Below are 21023 nucleotides of genomic sequence, written 5' to 3'. Positions count from 1 at the left end.
ACAGACCTCAATGTGAGACATTGATCCATCCAAATCCTTGAGGAGAACACAGGCAGCAACCTCTTCAACCTCAGCCACAGCAACTTCTTCCTAGAAACATCACCAAAGGAAAGCAAAGCAAGGGCAAAAATGAACTATTGGGACTTCATCAAGATCAAAATCTCTTGCACAGCAAAGGAAACAGTCAACAAAACCAAAAGACAACAGACAGAATGGGATAAGATTATTGCAAATGACATATCAGATAAAGGGCTAGTAACCAAAATCTAGAAAACACTTATCAAACTCAACACCCAAAGAACAAATAATCCAATCAAGAAATGGGCAGAGGACTTGAATAGACATTTCTGCCAAGAAGACATCCAAATGGCCAATAGACATGAAGAAGTGCTCAACATCACTCGGTATCAGGGAAATACAGATCAAAACCACAGTGACATACCACCTCACACCAGTTAGAATGGCTAAAATTAACAAGTCAGGAAACAATAGGTGCAGCAAGGATGTGGAGAAAGGGGAACCCTCTTACACTGTTGGTGGGAATGCAAGATGATGCAGCCACTCTGGAAAACAGCATGGAGGTTCCTCAAAAAGTTGAAAGTAGAGCTACCTTACCACCCAGCAATCGCATTACTGGGTATTTACCCTAGAGATACAAATGTAGTGATCTGAAGGGGCACGTGCACCTGAATGTTTATAGCAGCAATGTCCACAATAGCCAAACTACGGAAAGAGTCTAGATGTCCATCAACAGATGAACAGATAAAAAAGATGTGATAGTGGAATACTATGCAGCTATCAAAAAAACAAAGTCTGGCCATTTGCAACAATGTGGATAGAACTAGAGGGTATTATGCTAAGTGAAATAAGTCAGTCAGAGAAAGACAATTATCATATGATCTCTGATATAAGGAATTTGAGAGGCAGGGCGGGGGGTCATGGGGAACAAGGAGGAAAAATGAAAGGAGACAGGACCAGGGAGGGAGACAAACCATAAGAGACTCTTAATCTCAGGAAACAACTGAGGGTTGCTGGGGTGTGGGGAGGGAGAGGGTGGCTGGATGATGGACATTGGGGAGGGTATGTACTATGGTGAATGCTGTGAATTGCATAAGACTGATGATTCACAGACCTGTACCCCTGAAACAATTAATACATTATATGTTAAAAAAATAAATTAAAAAAAAGAAATGAAAACAGGATGTCAAAGAGATATATGCACTCCTGTGTTTATTGCGGCATTATTCACAGTAGCTAAGACATGGGAACAACCTTTATCCAATGGATGGACAAAGATGTGGTAAATATATACACATTGGGATTTATTCACCCATGAGAAAGAAGGATATCTTGCCATTTGCAACAACATAGATGGATCTAGAGGGTATAACACTAAGTGAAATAAGTCCATCAAAAAAAGACAAATACCATACAATGAAAGGCAAATACTCACATGTGGAATTTAAGAAACAAAACAAACCAAAAAAAGAGAGAAACAAAAAGACAAACTCTTAAATATAGAGAACAAACAAGTGGTTCCCAGAGGGGAGGTGGGAGATTGGTACAATAAGTGATGGGGATTAGGAAGACACTTATCATGATGAGCACTGAGTAATGTGTAGAATTGCTGAATCACACATTGTATACCTGAAACTAATAAAACACTGAATAAAAAAATTATTTTTGTAAATCTGGGGTTCAAATTCTAGGAATCTATCGTTAAACTAGAAGTTGAAAACTCAGAGAACTTTATGACAAAGATGTTCTTAGCAGGCTTATTTATACTATTAACATAGAGAAAAGCTATATTGAAAATATTACTATAGAATATTATGCAAACATTAGAAATTATCATCATTTTAAATTTTAATGATTAAATTTATCATATATAGTAAAAGCTAAGATTTCAAGATTCTGTACAAATTTTCATATCAATATATACACATGGAGAAAATAAGAGAGGTCATTACACCAAAAAAGATATCAGTAATTTTCACCTGATTAGAGTTATTCTTTATATTTTTGTTATTTTCCAGTTGTCTTACATTGTCTTATTCCATACCTTATATTAAATACGACCCCTAAAAATAATTGATTTGGAAAAAAAGTGGGCTGTACACTTAGGAAACAAGTAAAATTGAGCCATGAACTTGTAAAGAAACAATCAAAGCCATAGAAAAATGTCTCAGAAAAAGCCAGCTTGATGAAAATCACTACGGTAAAACTGTGTAATGAATACAATGTATATGTAGAAATGTATTGTAGAGATCTATATATTTTCAAATGACCAATGCCAGTAATGTGTCACTGAGTAAGAAAAATAAGTTACAGAATCTTAGGTGCAGTATGATCAGTAATATGTACACATATATACACAAGAGAGAGAGATATGGCAAATAAGTTATTTCTCTCGGAGAGGATCTACCAACTAGAGACCACACCGGAAAGGAGCTGTGGTTAAAGAGCGTGTCACAGAGGAGACCAGATGAGAAGTGAGTGTGGAAGGAGGAACAGGCTTTTCCACAAGCCGATGGAGGTTATCCCAAGGCAGAACAGGGGCATGAAGAGCGTGGCATGGTCTGGGAAAGATGAGGCATTAATGGCCTGGTGCATCTGACACTTGGGTCTCTTGGAAAGTGACACGGGCAGTGTTGCTATAAAGAAGGTCAGGAATGGGACGCCTGGGTGGCTCAGTTGGTTAAGCAGCTGCCTTCGGCTCAGGTCATGATCCCAGTGTCCTGGGATCGAGTCCCACATCGGGCTCCTTGCTCATCAGGGAGCCTGCTTCTCCCTCTGCCTCTGCCTGCCATTCTGTCTGCCTGTGCTCGCTCTCTCTCCCTCTCTCTCTCTCTGACAAATAAATAAATAAAATTTAAAAAAAAATTATAAAGAAGGTCAGGAATAAGGTCATCAAAGGCCTTGAATGCCCCAGTGAGGAAGAAAAACATGGCCTGATACTAAGATTTGGGGCATCCCCTTCCTCAGCATCTCCCCAGCCACACCCCACCCCTCAGAAACCACAGGAGTCTTTACCCAGTATAAGAGTGATCAGCCTCCAGCTCCTCAAATATTATTCTATAAAATATGAAACATGTAATTCATTTACATTCCTCTATAGCAACCACATGTGATGGCAGGATATAAATTATAAAAGAAATAACTGTGAAGCCTAGGAATCCCTGATTCTAAGAATGTCATTTAACCGAAATGAGGGACATAAAGGAATTAAGGTTTGTATATGATTGCCAGATATCATAAGATGTCTCAGAAATTGCAAAACTCCATGAGGAATAGTTGAGCAAATTCCCAGGATAGAACACTGCTCTTATTGATGCATTTCTAATAATCAGGCTATTGTTTAAAAGGACAAACTTCAGGAAAAAAAAATTCATGCCATCTTGGGTTCTTTGCAGACAGTAGTTGGCCCAGCCAGACATGACAAAACTCTCTGAGGTTATTTGACCAATAGAAAATATGACTCCTGCAAACTTCCTGATAAATTTGCTCCATAAATTAAATTTACTAAGTTTTTCCTACTGTTTCAGTTGACCCACACCATGCACCAATTTCACTACACTTTCACTGATAGCTAGAGATGCTAAAAATGCTGTTCTTCTGCCAAGGTTATTTCTACTTTGGAAAAAATATGTAAGACACCTGCTCCCGGATTTGCTTGGTCTTAATCCCATAAATGATGGGATTCAGCATAGGTGGAACCAGAATGCAGACATTAGCCAATAAGATGTGGATATGAGGTGGAATGTGGTGCCCAAACCGCTGAATAAGACTTGTGGAGATCGCAGGCCCATAAAAGAGGATGATGATGCAGACATGGGAGTCACACGTGTTGAGAGTTTTGTTGTGAGCATCTCGGGAAGGCATGTGGAAGACAGCATGGAGAACCAGCACATAAGAAACAAATATTAACAGGACATCTAAGACCACTGTCGATATGATGACAAAAAGTCCATACCAGATGTGCCCTCGAATGTCGTTACAAGCATATTTGGCCAAACCAATGTGTTCACAAAAGGTGTGTGGAATAATATTATTTTGGCAGAAAGTCAATCTTTTCAGAAGAAATATTATGGGGAAAATTGTACCATAACTTCTGAGGAAGATGATCATACCGACTTTCCCAATCAGTGCACCTGTAAAAATAGTGGTGTATCTCAGGGGGTAGCATATGGCAATGTAGCGGTCAAACGCTATCATCAGCAGGATCCCTGACTCAGAGATGAAGGTGGAAGAGTAGAAAAAAACCTGAGTGATGCATTGATCCAGAGAGATCTCCCCAGCATGGAACCAGAAGATGGCCAAGCCTGGGGTACTATGCAGGTGGAGAGCACAAGGTCTGCTCCAGCCAGCATGCAGAGGAAGAAATACATGGGTTCAAGGAGGCTGCTCTTTATGATAATAATGCAGATGAGCAGGCCATTCCCAAGCAGGGCAATGACATAGGAAATGATGAAGGGGATCAAAATCCATATGTGCTGGTCTTCAAGGCCAGGTTTGCCCAACAGACAGAAGACTCTGTGGCTAACAGCAGTGTGGTTTAAAGAAGTCATGCCTGGGGAGATCTTTCAGAACCTCACCTCCTATGCCCACAGACAGGAGAAAACACAGATTTCTTGCAATATTCTTCGTGAAGACACTAGGAGACTTGGGCATATCTTAAACTCTGTTTTCATGGAACATGCAAATAATAAGAAACATACAATGGTGAATAGAATATATTCTCTGCCCTCAATGAGTGACACTCTAATTAAAGGATACATGTTTCCAATAACCAAAACTATTGTTGTATGTTCTTTCCCTACAAGCAGGTGGTTATGAATGTAGGAAGGAGACAGGGCGGTGGGGGCAGAGGGGCTGAAGGCAATTACAAGATGATTCTTGACTTTGAGATTGAGTCATTTAACATAAGGTAAAGAAGGAAAAGGGGGAATCACCATGAAAAAGGTTTGCATTCTTGAAACATTTCCAGCCCAGGGTAGCTGATGCACAGAAAACGCTGAAAGGGGGCAGGGGAGGGACAGCACAGGCAGATTTTTCCTGATGGTGAAGAGTTAATCACAACTTCATACATAGACTCCATCCATCCTTTACACAGGGGGCAGCCAGTAGACGTCTTGAAGCCAATAATTTAGAACAATTACGCTACTTTAGAAGGTTACTTGTGGACATTTATTGGAATAGTAATTGGCTGAAGAGACAGGATTCTAAATGGCTAGTGGTATTCTAGGAATAGAATATTATACAGTCACAGAGAAATTAATCCAGTATTTGTTATACATCTATTTATGCCAGAGATTATAGTAAACACTTTGTAGTCCTTCATATTTTTTTGTATTTAGATACTGAAGATCCACTCCAGGAATTGGGTATTTTTCCCATTTCACACTAAGAGTAAATGACACCCAGTGAATGTGAATCGCCAAATGTCACAAACCAAGTATGGATAGAAATGAGATTTGAAATTTCAGAATCTATCACATAATTTGCTTACCCATAAGAAGAAAGTTATGAGTCCATATACCCCAATGTTTATAGCAGCAATGTCCACAAAGGCCAAACTATGGAAAGCGCTGGGATGCCCTTCAACAGATGAATGGATAAAGAAGATATGGTCCATATATACAATGGAATATTACTCAGCCATCAGAAAGGATGAAGACCCACCAGTTTCTATTAACATGGATGGAACTGGAGGGGATTATCTTAAGGGAAGTAAGTCAAGCAAAGAAAGACAATTATCATATGGTTTCACTCATATGTTGAACATAAGGAATAACATGGAAGATACTAGGAGAAGGAAAGGAAAAGTGAAGAGGGGAAATCGGAGGGGGAGACAAAGCATGAGAGACTGTGGACTCTGAGAAACAAACTGAGGGTTTTGGAGGGGAAGTGGGTGGGGGGTTGGGTGAGCCTGGTGGTGGATATTAAGGAGGGCACAGATTGCATGGAGCACTGGGTGTTATATGTAAACAATGAATCTTGGAACACCACATCAAAAACTAATGATGTATGGTGACAAACACAATAAAAAAATTGTGAAAGAAAGTCATAAGCCCTTTAAGAGAGAACATTGACAGAGATGAGAGAATATTGGGGGCCTGTGACCCCAAGGTGAGGGAGGAATTCCTTGGGTTCACACCTTAGGAAACTAAAAACTACTGAAATTGGAAAGGAGAAAGCTCATTTTTGCTGGGCATGCAACAGCATCAAATTTAGAATATTTTGTTGAAGGTAGAAATTTTATCATATGTTTGCCAGTCAACTTTCATTCATTAGTCCTTCGGCAAGTATATTTTGAGCATGAAACTATTTTTCAAGCACATAGTACAAACTGGTGATATGAAAAACTGAGACCCTCCCACAAACCTAGGGGCTTATGATTTGAGAATGAATCAAATTTATACAGGTAGCTTTGGAGAATTGGGGACAAATGTTTATTCCCTCTGAGGAAGAATATCCCAAAATACCTATCTCAGTAGCTGAGTTATAGCTTATGCTCATTAACATCGTATCTTCCACCCTCTGACTCCCCCTCTTGGTGCCTCTGCTTTTTTTCTTTCTGGGGAGGAAAATCAGCTCCAGGTGATGGGAGAAACAGTTCTACCTTTAGGTACTCAAGGGAGTCCAGCTGGCCTTGAAGGAGGGCACTGTCTCTAGAAAGCATGTAGCAGCTCTGTGAAGGCAAAGGCTAGCAAAGACACAATGCGCACAGCCAGGGGCTTGAGGTGAGGGAATATCATAGAAGCTGCTGATGCCAGATGGTTGCAGGAAGGGAGAAGCAGGAATATCTTTAGTAATTCAGCCGAAGACCAAAACTAGGGAGCTCAGGGAATGGAGAGCTCCCTGTTCAACTGGTCTTCTGTTGGAATGACCTTGTTCTAACACATCTTCATCCTCCACATCCCCTCTCAGACATCCCTCCCTCCCACTTTCTTCTCACATCTGCCCAAGAGAGCCTGGCTGTCTCCTCAAAGCCCTTCCTCCCACACCCTGCTTTCTAAAGCCCAGCGCAGGTCCCCATCCTTCCCAGGGCTCTTCTCATATTTGCCAAGATGTGTCTGCAGTCTTAGTCAGTATCTTTCTGTTATCTCATACCCAGCCTAATTACTAAGGTACGTGTTACTTTTTGGATGGCATCTCTTTATCTACTAACTGTCAGTAACATCAGATAGCACATGTACCCACCTTCCCAGAACTCCCTCTCCTCATTGGCCATGACGAACCAGATTGGCGTCTCCAATTTTCCATTCTTCATCCACATATCAATAGCCTCCAAGAGTCCTGTCACCTCTGGCCTGTCTGGGACACACCACCAGCCCAGTCCTTACCTTGATCCAGGAGCCTTTCTACTCCCAGACAGACATGCACTCAACAGCCTTAGATTGAGTCTTCAGGAACTGACATGAGGACAGCAATTGGGCTGTTTATGCTCTGTCATGAGAGCCCTTGAGGGAGCACTACACCAGAGCCCCAGGGACAGGGCCTCTCCACCAGCCTCACCCTCATCCCAGGTGGGCTGGGTCTCTAAAACCATTGCCCACCCCCCTTCACCTCTTCCTGCTCCATTTCTCTCATTTCTCTACAGATGCTCTGATACAGAAACTTTCTACCACCTAAGCCAGCCTTGCTGCATGCCTCTTTTGCTGAAATTGTAATATAAATGCTCACAATTAAGACGGTCCCAGTTTTTAGTGTTTTATTCTTCGTAAGAAGGATGACGTGAAACTTTCATGAGTTTCAAATTGCAGTCATGAATCTGATGTTGAACTCTGTTGTCTAAGGGTATATAAATGTACAAGCTTAACAGTTAGTAAAGGCATGTGTTTCTTGATGACCTTAGCCAAGTTTCTATAGCCTTTGATTGACTCCTTAGGCTGCATTCAAGACTTTTCCCTTCATCTTAATTTTCAGTTCAATTTGGATGGGCCTAGGCAGAGCTTTCCTTGTGTTTATCGTCTCTGAAGTTCAGGAAGATTCTTGAATCTCAGCAAGCTCATTATATTTACCTCATTTAGATATACTCAGCAAATATTTCTTAGAAAACATTTTTCTGTCCTATTCTCTCATTTCATTTTGAAACCCCAACAATATATATTTTGACATTGTTGTACCAAGACCTGAGACTTTGCTTTTTTATATTATTTTTTCTCTCTCTTCTTCAGTGGGATAATTCTTTTTTTTAAGATTTTATTTATTTATTTGACAGAGAGAGAGAGAGAGAGAGATCATAAGTAGGCAGAGAGGCAGACAGAGGGGCGAGGGAAGCAGGCTCCCCACTGAGCAAAGAGCCCAATGCGGGGCTCGATCCTAGGACCCTGAGATCATGACCTGAGCCAAAGGCAGAGGCTTAACCTATCAAGCCATGCAGGCGCCCTTCAGTTGGATAATTCTTGATAGATCTTACAGTCTATGTCTAGAAGTAAGATGACCTTGCCTGAGGGGTAAATGCATTCGCATTCGGATTGTACACAGAAAGATTCCCTTCTTAGAGACTATCCTACTTTCGTTCATGCCAGCAATGTATGGAAGCAACTTTTTCTCACAGCCTTGCCAGCATAGCATATGTCAAGCTTTTGAATATTGGTCAGTCTGATAGTTTGTCAAGTGTAGCTGGCCATCTACACAAACGGCAGCCAGTAGCTCTTCAGTCTACCGCACATACAAGCCAATTCCCCCATCATGAAGGACAGTCTATTACCTGGTCCCTTGCATCTGTGATGGCCTCAGGATTTGCTCAGACCAACAGAATGAGGCTGAAGAATTATGCTCCCTGTTTACTGGATCTAGAGTGAAGTGAAAGCAGAAACAGTCAGAATATGATTATACAATCAAGAAACTTTAGGGGAGATTGGATATGGGTTGTGAGGGATAGGGAATAATTAAAAATAAAAAAGTTATTGACATATTCATAATATTAGGTTATTGCCTTTCAGACTCTAAAGGATTTATCTCATTTGGGGGAGTTTTGTTGTTTAAAAAAGAAACACGTTTCTGATGGCTGAGTAATATTTCATTGTGTATATGAACCACATCTTTATCCATTCTTCTGTTGAAGGGCATCTCTGCTTTTTCCACAGTTTGGTGACTGTGGCCACTGCTGCTATGAACCTTGGGGTACATATGGCCCTTCTTTTCACTACATCTGTATCTCTGGGGCAAATACCCAGTAGTGCAATTGCTGGATCATAGGGTAGCTCTATTTTTAATTTTTTGAGAAACCTCCACACTGTTTTCCAAAGTGGCTGCACCAACATGCATTCCCACCAACAGTGTCAGAGCGTTCCCCTTTCTCCACATCCTCTCCAACATTTATTGTTTCCTGCCTTATTAATTTTTGCCATTCTAACTGATATAAGGTCGTATCTCAATGTTGTTTTGATTTGAATTTCCCTGATGGCTAATGATGATGACATACTGTATGGTGACTAACATAACATAATAAAAAATAATAAAATAAATTAAAATTAAATAGAAAAGAAACACAAAAACAGAAAACAAAAGAAATGAATTGCTTAATGAATTATTTATCATAGAGCAAACACCACCCAAGTCAAGATAAAAAATTTGTCATATACATCTTTATCGACATCCATATGCCCACTTTCATTGACAAGGCCCCTCTTCCCAGCCTAACTAACTGCTATAGTAACATTTATATTCCAGTCTCTTAGCAATCTGCATCCAGTGCTGTTGTTTTTTCATCTTCAACAACTTGTGAACATTCCACTTGCCTCTTCATCCTGACTAAAACCATGCTGCCTACTCAAGAAACCACTGTGGTATCTCCAACTTAGCGAATCCAAATCTTTATACCCACTCTTCATAGTGGAGCACAGATGCTGGGAGTCACAATTACAACTCCCAATCGTAATCTCCCCTCCCTTTAGTAAAAACACCAACACGAGTGATGTTCATGCCACCTGGAAAACATTCTCTCACCATATTTACCTACATATTACCTACCTATTTATCTATTAACACCTGATAGAGCCCCACTCTTCTCACTCCAGGATTTCTAATAATGATTTCAGCGCCAGACACACAGGCTTCCTTACCCCCAACCACCCCCATCTTTCTTAGGAACTGTAGCAACAGCAGAAGTTACCTCTCCAACACCCTCAATGTTCAGTGTTTGGACTCTTCCCCAACTGCCTTGGTCTACACACTACCAGAGAAACCAACTTCTATAATAACATCCAGAACTCTGCCACTAGATCACAACAGGAAAAAGCATATTCACCAATCTTAAAGTTCCAACTTTTCAATCTTTTTAATTCATTTCTTTTAAACTATAGGTGCTGTTAAACCAACCATCATTCCACAGTCCACTGAATCTAGTCCCATTACTTTTCTTCATCTCCTCTTGTACACTTAGGTTTTTGCAATCCAACACTGTGATCACTCCCTTTCAGTACCCACAGCATTTTACACCTCTCTCCCTGTCATATTCCTTACCTTGCCCAAACAGACCAAAATCCAAATGTATTTTCTGGCAAAAATAATACCAACTGGACAAAACATTCCTGTCTTCAGAAGAAGACCTCAAATACTTGTTCCCATTAGTCACAACTACAATCTCAAATGATCCTTCTCACCTTTCCCAATCATGACCCTGACTACCCACTGTCAGCTGAGGGACTTATCTTAAAGGACACTGAATCAATAGGAAAACACTACCAGGAACTTACCTTACCACCAGCACTCCACAAACATACATATAGGTGTGGACATTAGTTTCGAGGCAGAGAACTGAGATCGATTTTATTTTTTTTCTGCTTTTTTAAGTTTTTACTTAAATTCCAGTTAGTTAACATATAGTGCAATATTGGTTTCAGGCGTACAATGTAGTCATTCAACACGTCCATACAACAGCTGATGCTCATCACAAGAGCACTCCTCATACATATTTATACATATACACATACATATTTATACATAAAAAGATGTATATGACGAAATCGCCTGTTTCACCCATTCCCCACCCCTTCCTTCTGGTAACCGTCAGTTGATTCTCTATAGATAAGAGTCTGTTTTTTAGTATTCCTCTCTTTTTTCCCCTATGTTCTTTTGTTTTGTTTCTTTTTGTGTGTGTGTGAATGTTATGTTGGTCACCTACAGTACATCATTAGTTTTTGATGTAGTGTTCCATGATTCATCATTTGTGTATAACACCGAGTGCTCCATGCACTCCCAGCCCTCCTTACTACCCATCACCAGGCTAACCAATCCCCCCTGACACCACAAGCCCTCAGTTTGTTTCTTGGAATCCATAGTCTCTCATGGTTCGTCTCACCCTCTGATTTCCACCCCCCTTCATTTTTCCCTTCCTTCTCCCAACATCCTCCATGCTATTCCTTATGTTCCACATATAAGAGAAACCATATGATAATTGTCTTTCTCTGCTTGACTTATTTTACTCAGCATAATCCTCTCCAGTTCCACCCATGCCAATGCAAATGGTGGGTATTCATCCTTTCTGATGGCTGAGGAATATTCCATTGTACATATGGACTACATCTTCTTTATCCATTCATGTGTTGAAGGGCATCTGCTCTTTCCACAGTTCAGCTATTGTGGACATTACTACTATGAATATTGGGGGTGTATGTGCCCCTTCTTTTCACTACATCTGTACCTGTGGGGTAAATACCTAGTAATGCAATTCCTGGGTCATAAGAATTTTGGAGGAACCTCCACACTGTTTTCCAAAGTGGCTGCACCAACTTGCATTCCCACCAACAATGTAAGAGAGTTCCCCTTTCTCCACATCCTCTCTAATGTTTGTTTCCTGTTTTGTTAATTTTTGCCATTCTAACTGGTGTAAGGTGGTATCTCAATGTCATTTTGATTTGAATCTCCCTAATGGCTAATGATGATGAACATTTTTTTCATGTGTCTGTTAGCCATTTGTATGTCTTCTTTGGAGAAGTGTCTGTTCATGTCTTCTGCCCATTTTTTGACTAGAATATTTGTTTTTTGAGTGTTGAGTTTGAGAAGTTCCTTATAAATCTTGGACATCAGCCTTTTGTCTGTAGTGTCATTTACGAATATCTTCTCCCATTCTGTGGGTTGCCTCTTTGTTTTGTTGATGGTCTCCTTTGCTGTGCAGAAGGTGTTTATATTGATGAAGTCCCAAAAGTTCATTTTCGCTTTTGACTCTTTTGCCTTTGGAGACATGTCTTGAAAGAAATTGCTGTGGCTGATGTTGAGAGATTATTGCCTATGTTCTCCTCTAGGATTCTGATGGATTCCTGTCTCACATTGAGGTCTTTTGTCCTTTTTGAGTTTATCCTTGAATATGGTATAAAAGAATGGTCGAGTTTCATTCTTCTGTATATAGCCGTCCAATTTTCCCAGCACCATTTTTTGAAGGGACTATCTTTTTTCCATTGGATATTTTTTCCTGCTTTGTTGAAGATTAGTTGACCATAGAGTTGAAGGTCCGTATTTGATCTCTCTATTCTGTTCCATTGGTCTATATGTCTATTTTTGTTTCAATATCATGCTGTCTTGGGATCACAGCTTTGTAATATAACTTGAAATCAGGCAACATGATGTCCCCACTTTTTTTTTTCTTTTTTAACATTTCTTTCATAATTTGGGGTATTTGCTAGTTCCATACACATTTTAGGATTCTTTTTTCCAGCTCTTGAAAAATGCCATTTTTCTGCTTGTAGAGATTCAGATATATATTCTGATATCTCAAGCTGATTTCATGAGTGATCAGAATGGTTTAGTAAATATCCAGCTAAATTCTGGGAACTGGTTAAAATAGGGTCCCGTACTCCTCTACCATCTTCCCAGCACCCCCTACCATTTGTTTTGTTTCTTAAATTCCACATGAATGAAATCATACTGTATTAAACTTTCTCTGAATGACTTAGCATAATACTCTCTAGCTCCATCCACATCATTGTAAATGGCAAGATTTCATTCTTTTTTATAGCAGAGTAATAGTCAATTCTCGTGTGTGTGTGTGTGTGTGTGTGTATCACATCTTCTTTTTGAGATTTTTATTTTTATATTGTGTTCAGTTAGCCACTGTATAGTACATCATCAGTTTTTGATTTAGTGTTCAGTGATCCATTAGTTGCATATAACACCCAGCGCTCATCACATGTGCTCTCCTTAATAGCCATCACCCTGTTACCCCATCCTCCCACCCCCCTCCCCTCTAAAACCCTCACTTTGTTTCTCAGGGTCCATAGTCTCTCATGGTTCATCTCCCTCTCTGATTTCTCCCCCGTCAGTTTTCCATCCCTTCCTCTATGGTCCTCCATACTATTGCTTATGTCCCACATATGAGTTAAATCCTATGATAATTGTCTTTCTCTGCTTGATTTCATCAAGATAAAAAGCTTCTGCACAGCAAAGGAAACAGTCAACAAAACTAAGAGGCAACCCATGGAATGTCATCTGCCAATGACATTACAGATAAAGGGTTGGTATCTAAGATCTATAAAGAACGTATCAAACTCAACACTCAAAAAACAAATAACCCAGTCAAAAAATGGGCAGAAGACATGAACAGACACTTCTCTAAAGAAGACACACAAATGGCTAACAGACACATGAAAAAGTGTTCAACATAACTAGCCATCAGGGAAATACAAATCAAAATCACAACCAGATACCACCTTACACCACTTAGAATGGCAAAAATTAACAAAACAGGAATCAACAAATGTTGGCAAGGATGTGGATGAGGAGAAACTCTTACAATGTTGGTGGGAATGCAAGCTGGTATAGCCACTCTGGAAAACAGTATGGAGGTTCCTCAAGGTGTTAAAAATAAAGCTACCTTAGGACCCAGCAATTGCACTACTAGGTATTTGCCCCAAAGGTACAGATGTAGTGAAAAGAAGGGGAACGTACAAAGGTAGAGCGAAGTGGTGCCAAGACTGCCCATACCCTGCTAGGTCCATGGAGCAACTCCAGGAACATAAATTTCCAGCAACTGCAGGGAAGCTGGCACCAGCACCAGCCCACCCAGGGAAAGCCCGGCGGGAGTTACAGCTGCTGCCCCCAATGGCTACTATCTCTGAAAGAGATCCCGGAGGTCCTAGTGGACAGGCCTGTGAGGACGCTGTCTGGGGAAGGGTGACTTTGCTAAGTGTTTCAAGATCTCCGACCCTGACACTAAGGAGGTGTGCGCAGGCAAGATTGTGCCTAAGTTGTTGCTGCTCAAGCTGCACCAGAAGATGTCCATGGGGATATCCATTTACACAGCTTCGCCCACCAGCACGTAGTAGGCTTGCACAGCTTTTTCACGGCCAACAACTTCTATTTGTGGTGCTGGAGCTCTGCCGCCAGAGGTCTCTCCTGGAGCTGCACAAGCTGAGGAAAGCAATGACTGTGCCAGAAGCCTGCTACCACCTTCCACAGATTGTCCTCGGCTACCAGTACCTGCACCAAAACCAATACCTATACCAAAACTGTTATACACCGGGACCTCAAGCTGGGCAACCTTTTCCTGAATGAGGATCTGGAGGTGAAAATAGGGGATTTGGGACTGGCAACCAAAGTGGAATATGATGGGGAATGCAAGAAGTCCCTGGGTGGACTCCTAATTGCATAGCTCCTGAGGCACTGAGCAAGAAAGTGCACCGTTTGGAGGTAGACGTGTGGTCCATTGGGTGTATCATGTATACATTGTTAGTGGGCAAACCATGTTTTGAGACCTCGTGCCTCAAAGAGACATACCTCTGGATCAAGAAGAATGACTACAGTATTCCGAACACATCAACCCTGTTGTCGCCTCCCTCATCCAGAGGCTGCTTCAGACAGACCTTACTGCCCACCCCACCATTCATGAGCTGCTCAGTGATGACTTCTTTACTTCTGGCTCCATCCCCGCCTGGCTCCCCATCACCTGTCTCACCACTGCACACCAGTTTTCCATTGCTCTCAGCAGCCTGGACCCCAGCAACTGAAGCCTCTCACAGTCCTCAATAAAGCACAGAGAACTCCATGCCCAAGCGGCCGAGGGAAAAAGAGGATCCAGTGGCCCGGGAGACCAATGAGGCAGCTGACTGCCCCTGGCGACATGCTGCAACAGCTACACAGCATCAAAGCGTCCAAGCCCTTGGAGCGGGGGCTGGTGATGCAAGAGGAGGCTGAGGATCCCGCCTACATCCCCATCTTCTGGGTCAGCAGGCGCATGGACTCTTTGAACAATATGGCCTCGGGTACCTGCTGTGCGACAAGGGCATGGGGGTGTTCTTCAACGACTCAACACTACCTGATCCTCTACAATGACACAGAGCGCGATGGCACAGAGTCCTACCTCACCGTGAGCTCCCATCCCAGCTCCCTGATGAAGATCAGCCTCCTGAAGTATTTCCTGAACTACATGGCACCACTATAGTGGCACCACTTCGCTCTTGCTGAAGGCAGGCGCCAATATCACACCCGGGGAAGGTGATCAGCCGGCTGGGCTACCCTACCCTGTGCACCTGGTTTTGCACCCGCAGCGCCATCACACCTCAGCAATAGCTGTGTGCAGACCGGCTTGTTCCAGGACCAAACCAAACTCATCCTGTGCAGGATGCTGGCAGCCATTACCTACAGCAAGGAGAGGCGGGACTTCTACCCCTGGGTCTGAGCCTGCCGGAGGACTACGGAGGCCCCAAGGAGCTGGCCAGCCACTCCGCCACGCCCTCACTATCCTTGAGAAGCTGCTGAGCTGCTGCTCAACAGCCAACTGGCTCAAGAGGGCCTACTCATAGGCCCTCTTCCCCTGTGGACTCACACCCCTTCTCACCCCCACAGCACCTTGGCCAGCACTGGTTAGCTCCCCTCCTGCCATTTTCTAGAATGTGCCCCTCAGCGCTGGGGGTGAGGGAGAGCTCCATCATTCTTGCTGGTGGGGTGTCATAGTGTCAAGTTACTTTTGTACATGTTCAAGTGTGTGTTCCAGGGCCTCTTCCCCCTTCCCCCTCAGTCCCACCGTATGCATTGTACAGAAAACAGTACAGAATAGTTTGTCCATGGGGGAACCCTCCTGCACTGCTGGTGGGAATGCAAGCTGGTGCAGCCACTCTGGAAAACAGTATGAAGGGTCCTCAAAAAGTTGAAAATAGAGCTACCCTATGACCCAGCAATTGCACTCCTGGGTATTTACCCCAAAGATACAAATGTAGTGATCCCAAGGGGCCTGTGCACCCAAATGTTTATAGCAGCAATGTCCACAATAGCCAAACTATGGAAAGAGTCCAGATGTCCATCAACAGAAGAATGGATAAAGAGGAGGTGAGATAGATAGATAGATAGATAGATAGATATGAATATTAGCCATCAGAAAATGAAATCCTGCCATTTGCAATGACGTGGATGAAACTAGAGGGTATTATGTCAAGAAAAGTCAGTCATTCCAAGAAAGATCATTATCACATGAATTCATTCATATGTGGAACTTAAACAAAACAGAGGATCATGGGTGAAGGGAGAGAAAAATAAAATAAGACAAACTGGAGAGGGACACAAACCGTAAGAGACTCTTAACTGTAGGAAAGAAACTGAGGGTTGATGGAGGGCAGGGGGTAAAAGGATAGGGTAACTGGGTGATGGGCATTACAGAGGGCACATGATGTAATGAGCACTGGGTGTTATATGCAACTGATGAATCCCTAAACTCTACCTCTGAAATTAATAATACACTATATGTTAATTAAATGGATTTTTTTCTTGCTATCACACCTTTTTTTTTTAATTTTTTATTTTTTCAGCGTAACAGCATTCATTTTTTTTCACCACACCCAGTGCTCCATGCAATCCGTGCCCTCTACAATACCCACCACCTGGATCCCCCAACCTCCTACCCCCCGCCCCTTCAAAACCCTCAGATTGTTTTTCAGAGTCCATAGTCTCTCATGGTTCACCTCCCCTTCCAATTTCCCTCAACTCCCTTCTCTTCTCCATCTCCCCATGTCCTCCATGCTATTTGTTATGCTCCACAAATAAGTGAAACCATATGATAATTGACTCTCTCTGCTTGACTTATTTCACTCAGCATAATCCCTTTCAGTCCTGTCCATGTTGCTACAAAAGTTGGGTATTCATCCTTTCTGATGGAGGCATAATACTCCATAGAGTATATGGACCACATCTTCCTTATCCATTTGTCCGTTGAAGGGCATCTTGGTTCTTTCCACAGGTTGGCGACTGTGGCCATTGCTGCTATAAACATTGGGGTACAGATGGCCCTTCTTTTCATTACATCTGTATCTTTGGGGTAAATACCCAGTAGTGCAATGGCAGGGTCATAGGGAAGCTCTATTTTTAATTTTTTTTTTTACTTGAAATCTTTTTTTTTTCAGCATAACAGTATTCATTGTTTTTGTACCACACCCAGGGACCATGCAATCCGTGCCCTCTCTAATACCCACCACCTGGTTCCCCCAACCTCCCACCCCCCCCATCTCTTCAAACCCTTCAGATTGTTTTTCAGAGTCCATAGTCTCTCATTGTTCACCTCCCCTTCCAACTGGAAGAGATTATGCTGAGTAAAATAAGTCAAGCAGAGAGAGTCAATTATTATATGGTTTCACTTATTTGTGGAACATAACAAATAGCATGGAGGACATGGGGAGTTAGAAGAAGGGAGTTGGGGTAAATGGATTTTTTTTTTAAAGAACATCAAGGGGCACCTGGGTGGCTCAATGGGTTAAACCTCTGCAATCGGCTCAGGTCGTGATCTCAGGGTCCTGAGATCTAGCCCCACATTGGGCTCTATGCTCAGCGGGGAGCCTGCTTCCCCCTCTCTCTCTGCCTGCCACTCTGCCTACCTTGTGATCTCTCTCTCTATCAAATAAATAAGCAAAATCTTTAAAAAAAAAAAAGAACACAAAAAAATTCCACCTTTTCTCAAAGTATAACTATATATATGTCCATTGACATTTATGAATATGTTTATATTTTTATTATTTTTAAACAAATAAAGATACATAGAGAAATATATGGACACATACATACCAAATTATTAACAAATCTAATTGCTGGGCGCCTGGGTGGCTCAGTGGGTTAACCCGCTGCCTTCGGCTCAGGTCATGATCTCAGGGTCCTGGGATCGAGTCCCACATCGGGCTCTCTGCTCAGCAGGGAACCTGCTTCCCTCTCTCTCTCTGCCTGCCTCTCTGTCTACTTGTGATCTCTCTCTGTCAAATAAATAAATAAAAATAAAAAAATTAAAAAAAAATCTAATTGCTGTATTTTAGGTGACTTCTTTTTTTTCCTGCTTTATTAAAGTATAACTGACAAATAAAAATTATACATATTTAGGGTACACAATGTGACATTTTGACATATTGATACTGTGAAATGATTACCAAAATCAAGCTAATTAACATATTCATTTCCTTTCCTAGCTGTAATTCCTGTGAGAGGGTGAGAGCACTTAAGATCAAATCTCTTACATACACAATGAATTCTGGTACACTGAAAAGAAATTTTAAAAATAAAATTAAATTTAAAAAGAAGATCAAATCTCTTAGCAAATTTTAAATATGCAATACACCATGCTGTCCATAAGATTTCCAGAAGTTATTCACCCTGCGTAACCAAAATATTAGTCCCTTTCTATGTGATTGTCCAGGAATATCACAAGCTATTTCACAGGATGAGAAACACAGTGAGGAATAACTTAACAACTTCCAAGACCAGAGCACTCACTGTTCTCATTTCACAGGGGCCAAGGGCAGTCTGCCTCAAAATGTGTCCCTTTGGTACATTAATTATTTTCAATAAAAGTTACTTAAGAAAAAGCCAATGCAAGGACTCTCAGACTCATACTGGCCCCCTGAAAGCAGAAAACAGATCTCCCACATGAAGAATACTCTCTCTGTACCAAGTAAAAATACAACCTTATCACCAAAGATAGGGACTTGAAAGTTGAGAAAACCATAGAAACAAACCTTGTTATTTTTTTTTTTCCTAATCTACTACCTCGGACTAAATTTCTGCTTAGAATTCCCTACTAATTTAAGTTCCCAAACCCCTGTTTTCTTTATTCTGTCAATTCCTCAAAAATTTATTGTCTCTTTCTCTAAAAAGTTTAAAAACTTCCTGCCTCAGTCATTTCTTTAGGTCTCAATTTCATTATTGGGGTTCTGTGTGCACATAATAATCCTTGTTTTTTTTTTCCTCTTAATCTGTCTCATGTCAGTTTAATTCTTAGTCCAGCTGGAGCACCTTGAAGGATAGAGAAAGAATTTTTCCTTCCCTAATTTCATTCATTACCAAAAATTAGGCTACCGATAAGAACACATGACTCTGGAAATTCACATATCCAGCCACAGACTCCATTCAGGAGGTAACAAGCTCAGTCAATGGCACTGCTCTCTCTGTTGCTTTGACAGTGGAAGATGCAAGTCTTGTCACCTTCCTGATGAACATGCTCCAAAAACAGAATTCACTGAGCTATTTCCTAGTGTTTCCACTTACTGCTAGTGTTTCCACCCACTGCTTCCACAGATCACATCGTAGATAACTAGAGATGCTGAAAATGCTATTCCTCTGCCAAAGTTATTTCTGCTTTGGGAAAAGTATGTAAGACACCTCCTCCCGGATTTGCTTGGTCTTAATCCCATAAATGATGGGATTCAGCATAGGTGGAACCAGAATGCAGACATTAGCCAATAAGATGTGGATATGAGGTGGAATGTGGCGTCCAAACCGCTGAGTAAGGGTTGTAAAGATCGCAGGCCCATAAAAGAGGATGATGATGCAGACATGGGAGCCACACGTGTTGAGAGCTTTGTGGCGAGCATCTCGGGAAGGCATGTGGAAGACAGCATGGAGAATCAGCACATAAGAAACAAAAATTAATAGGACATCTAAGACCACTGTCGACGTGATGACAAAAAGTCCATACCAGATGTTCACTCGAATGTCATTACAAGCATATTTGGCCAAACCAATGTGTTCACAATAGGTGTGTGGAATAATATTATTTTGGCAGAAAGTCAATCTTTTCAGAAGAAATATTATGGGGAAAATCATACAATAACTTCTCAGGAAGATGATCACACCGATTTTCCCAATCAGAGCATGTGTAAGTATAGTGGTGTATCTCAGGGGGTAGCATATGGCAATGTAGCGGTCAAACGCCATCACCAGCAAGATCCCTGATTCAGAGATGAAGGTGCAGTGGATGAAGAAGAACTGAGTGATGCAGCGATCCAGGGAGATCTCCCCAGCATGGAACCAGAAGATGGCCAAGGCCTGAGGTACGGTGCATGTGGAGAGTACGAGGTCTGCTCCAGCCAGCATGCAGAGGAAGAGGTACATGGGTTCCCGGAGGCTGTGCCTTGTGAGGATAATGCCGATGAGCAGGCTGTTCCCAAGCAGGGCAATGACATAGGAAATGAAGAAGGGGATGGAAATCCACATGTGCTGGTCCTGTAGCCCAGGGATGCCCAGGAAGTGGAAGATTGTGTGGCTAACACCAGTGTGGTTTAAGGAGATCATACCTGTGGAGACTACCGGAGACATCACATTGGATTCATAGACAGTGCTGAAAATACAAATTTTCTTGCAAGATTCTTTGTGAAGACACTAGGAGCTTTTGGCATATCTCATACTCTCCATCTTCTCTGAACATGCAAACAATAAGAAACATAAGAAGTCAATAGGACGTATTATCTACCTCAATGAGTGATAGTCTAATTTAACAGTCTAATTTATATCCCAAGCTAATCAAATAAAACACATTGTTGTATGTATTTCTCCTACAAACACAAGATTATGAATACACAAAGGAAATCATTACATGTATCTGGAAAGGCTGTAACAAGATGTTTCTTGAACTTGACGTTGTAGTAGGTGGTTCATCATAAGGAAAAGAATGAATAGGGCAGGAAGCAAGTGAAGGAAATGTGGGCATTCAAATCGAAGTATGGCATGCTCATTGGACAGTGTTTATTCAGCCCCAGTTAGCTGTGTGTAGGGAATACTGAAGAAAGCAGGGTGGTGTTTGTACAGGCAGATTTGGCCTAACTGAAGGAAAT

At 41.7% G+C, this 21023-nt stretch overlaps 2 protein-coding genes and 1 pseudogene across 2 annotated transcripts; 1 reads left to right on the top strand and 2 right to left on the bottom strand.

Annotated features, from left to right (window-relative positions):
• Positions 1 to 3630: 3630 nt before the first annotated feature.
• Positions 3631 to 4568, bottom strand: LOC125110226 (olfactory receptor 52B4-like). Its single transcript, XM_047747261.1, is given in 2 exon segments — positions 3631 to 4322; positions 4325 to 4568. Coding segments are annotated over 2 exon segments (936 nt in total).
• A 9146-nt stretch (positions 4569 to 13714) lies between these two features.
• Positions 13715 to 15746, top strand: LOC125079715 (serine/threonine-protein kinase PLK1-like; annotated as a pseudogene).
• Positions 15747 to 19539: 3793 nt separating this feature from the next.
• On the bottom strand, positions 19540 to 20484 carry LOC125079491 (olfactory receptor 52B4-like). The gene has a single exon (XM_047693122.1). The coding sequence runs from the start codon at positions 20482 to 20484 to the stop codon at positions 19540 to 19542; it is 945 nt and encodes a 314-aa protein (XP_047549078.1).
• Positions 20485 to 21023: the final 539 nt, after the last annotated feature.

Source organism: Lutra lutra, chromosome 10 (genome assembly GCF_902655055.1).
Source record: "Lutra lutra chromosome 10, mLutLut1.2, whole genome shotgun sequence".
Taxonomy (NCBI): domain Eukaryota; kingdom Metazoa; phylum Chordata; class Mammalia; order Carnivora; family Mustelidae; genus Lutra; species Lutra lutra.
The sequence above is the reverse complement of the archived record's forward strand: the minus strand, read 5'-3'. Positions and strand labels throughout refer to the sequence as shown.

Bases quoted from the DNA above. Each gene is read 5' to 3' on its own strand.
- LOC125079491 (XM_047693122.1), bottom strand. From the start codon at position 20,484: ATGATCTCCTTAAACCACACTGGTGTTAGCCACACAATCTTCCACTTC.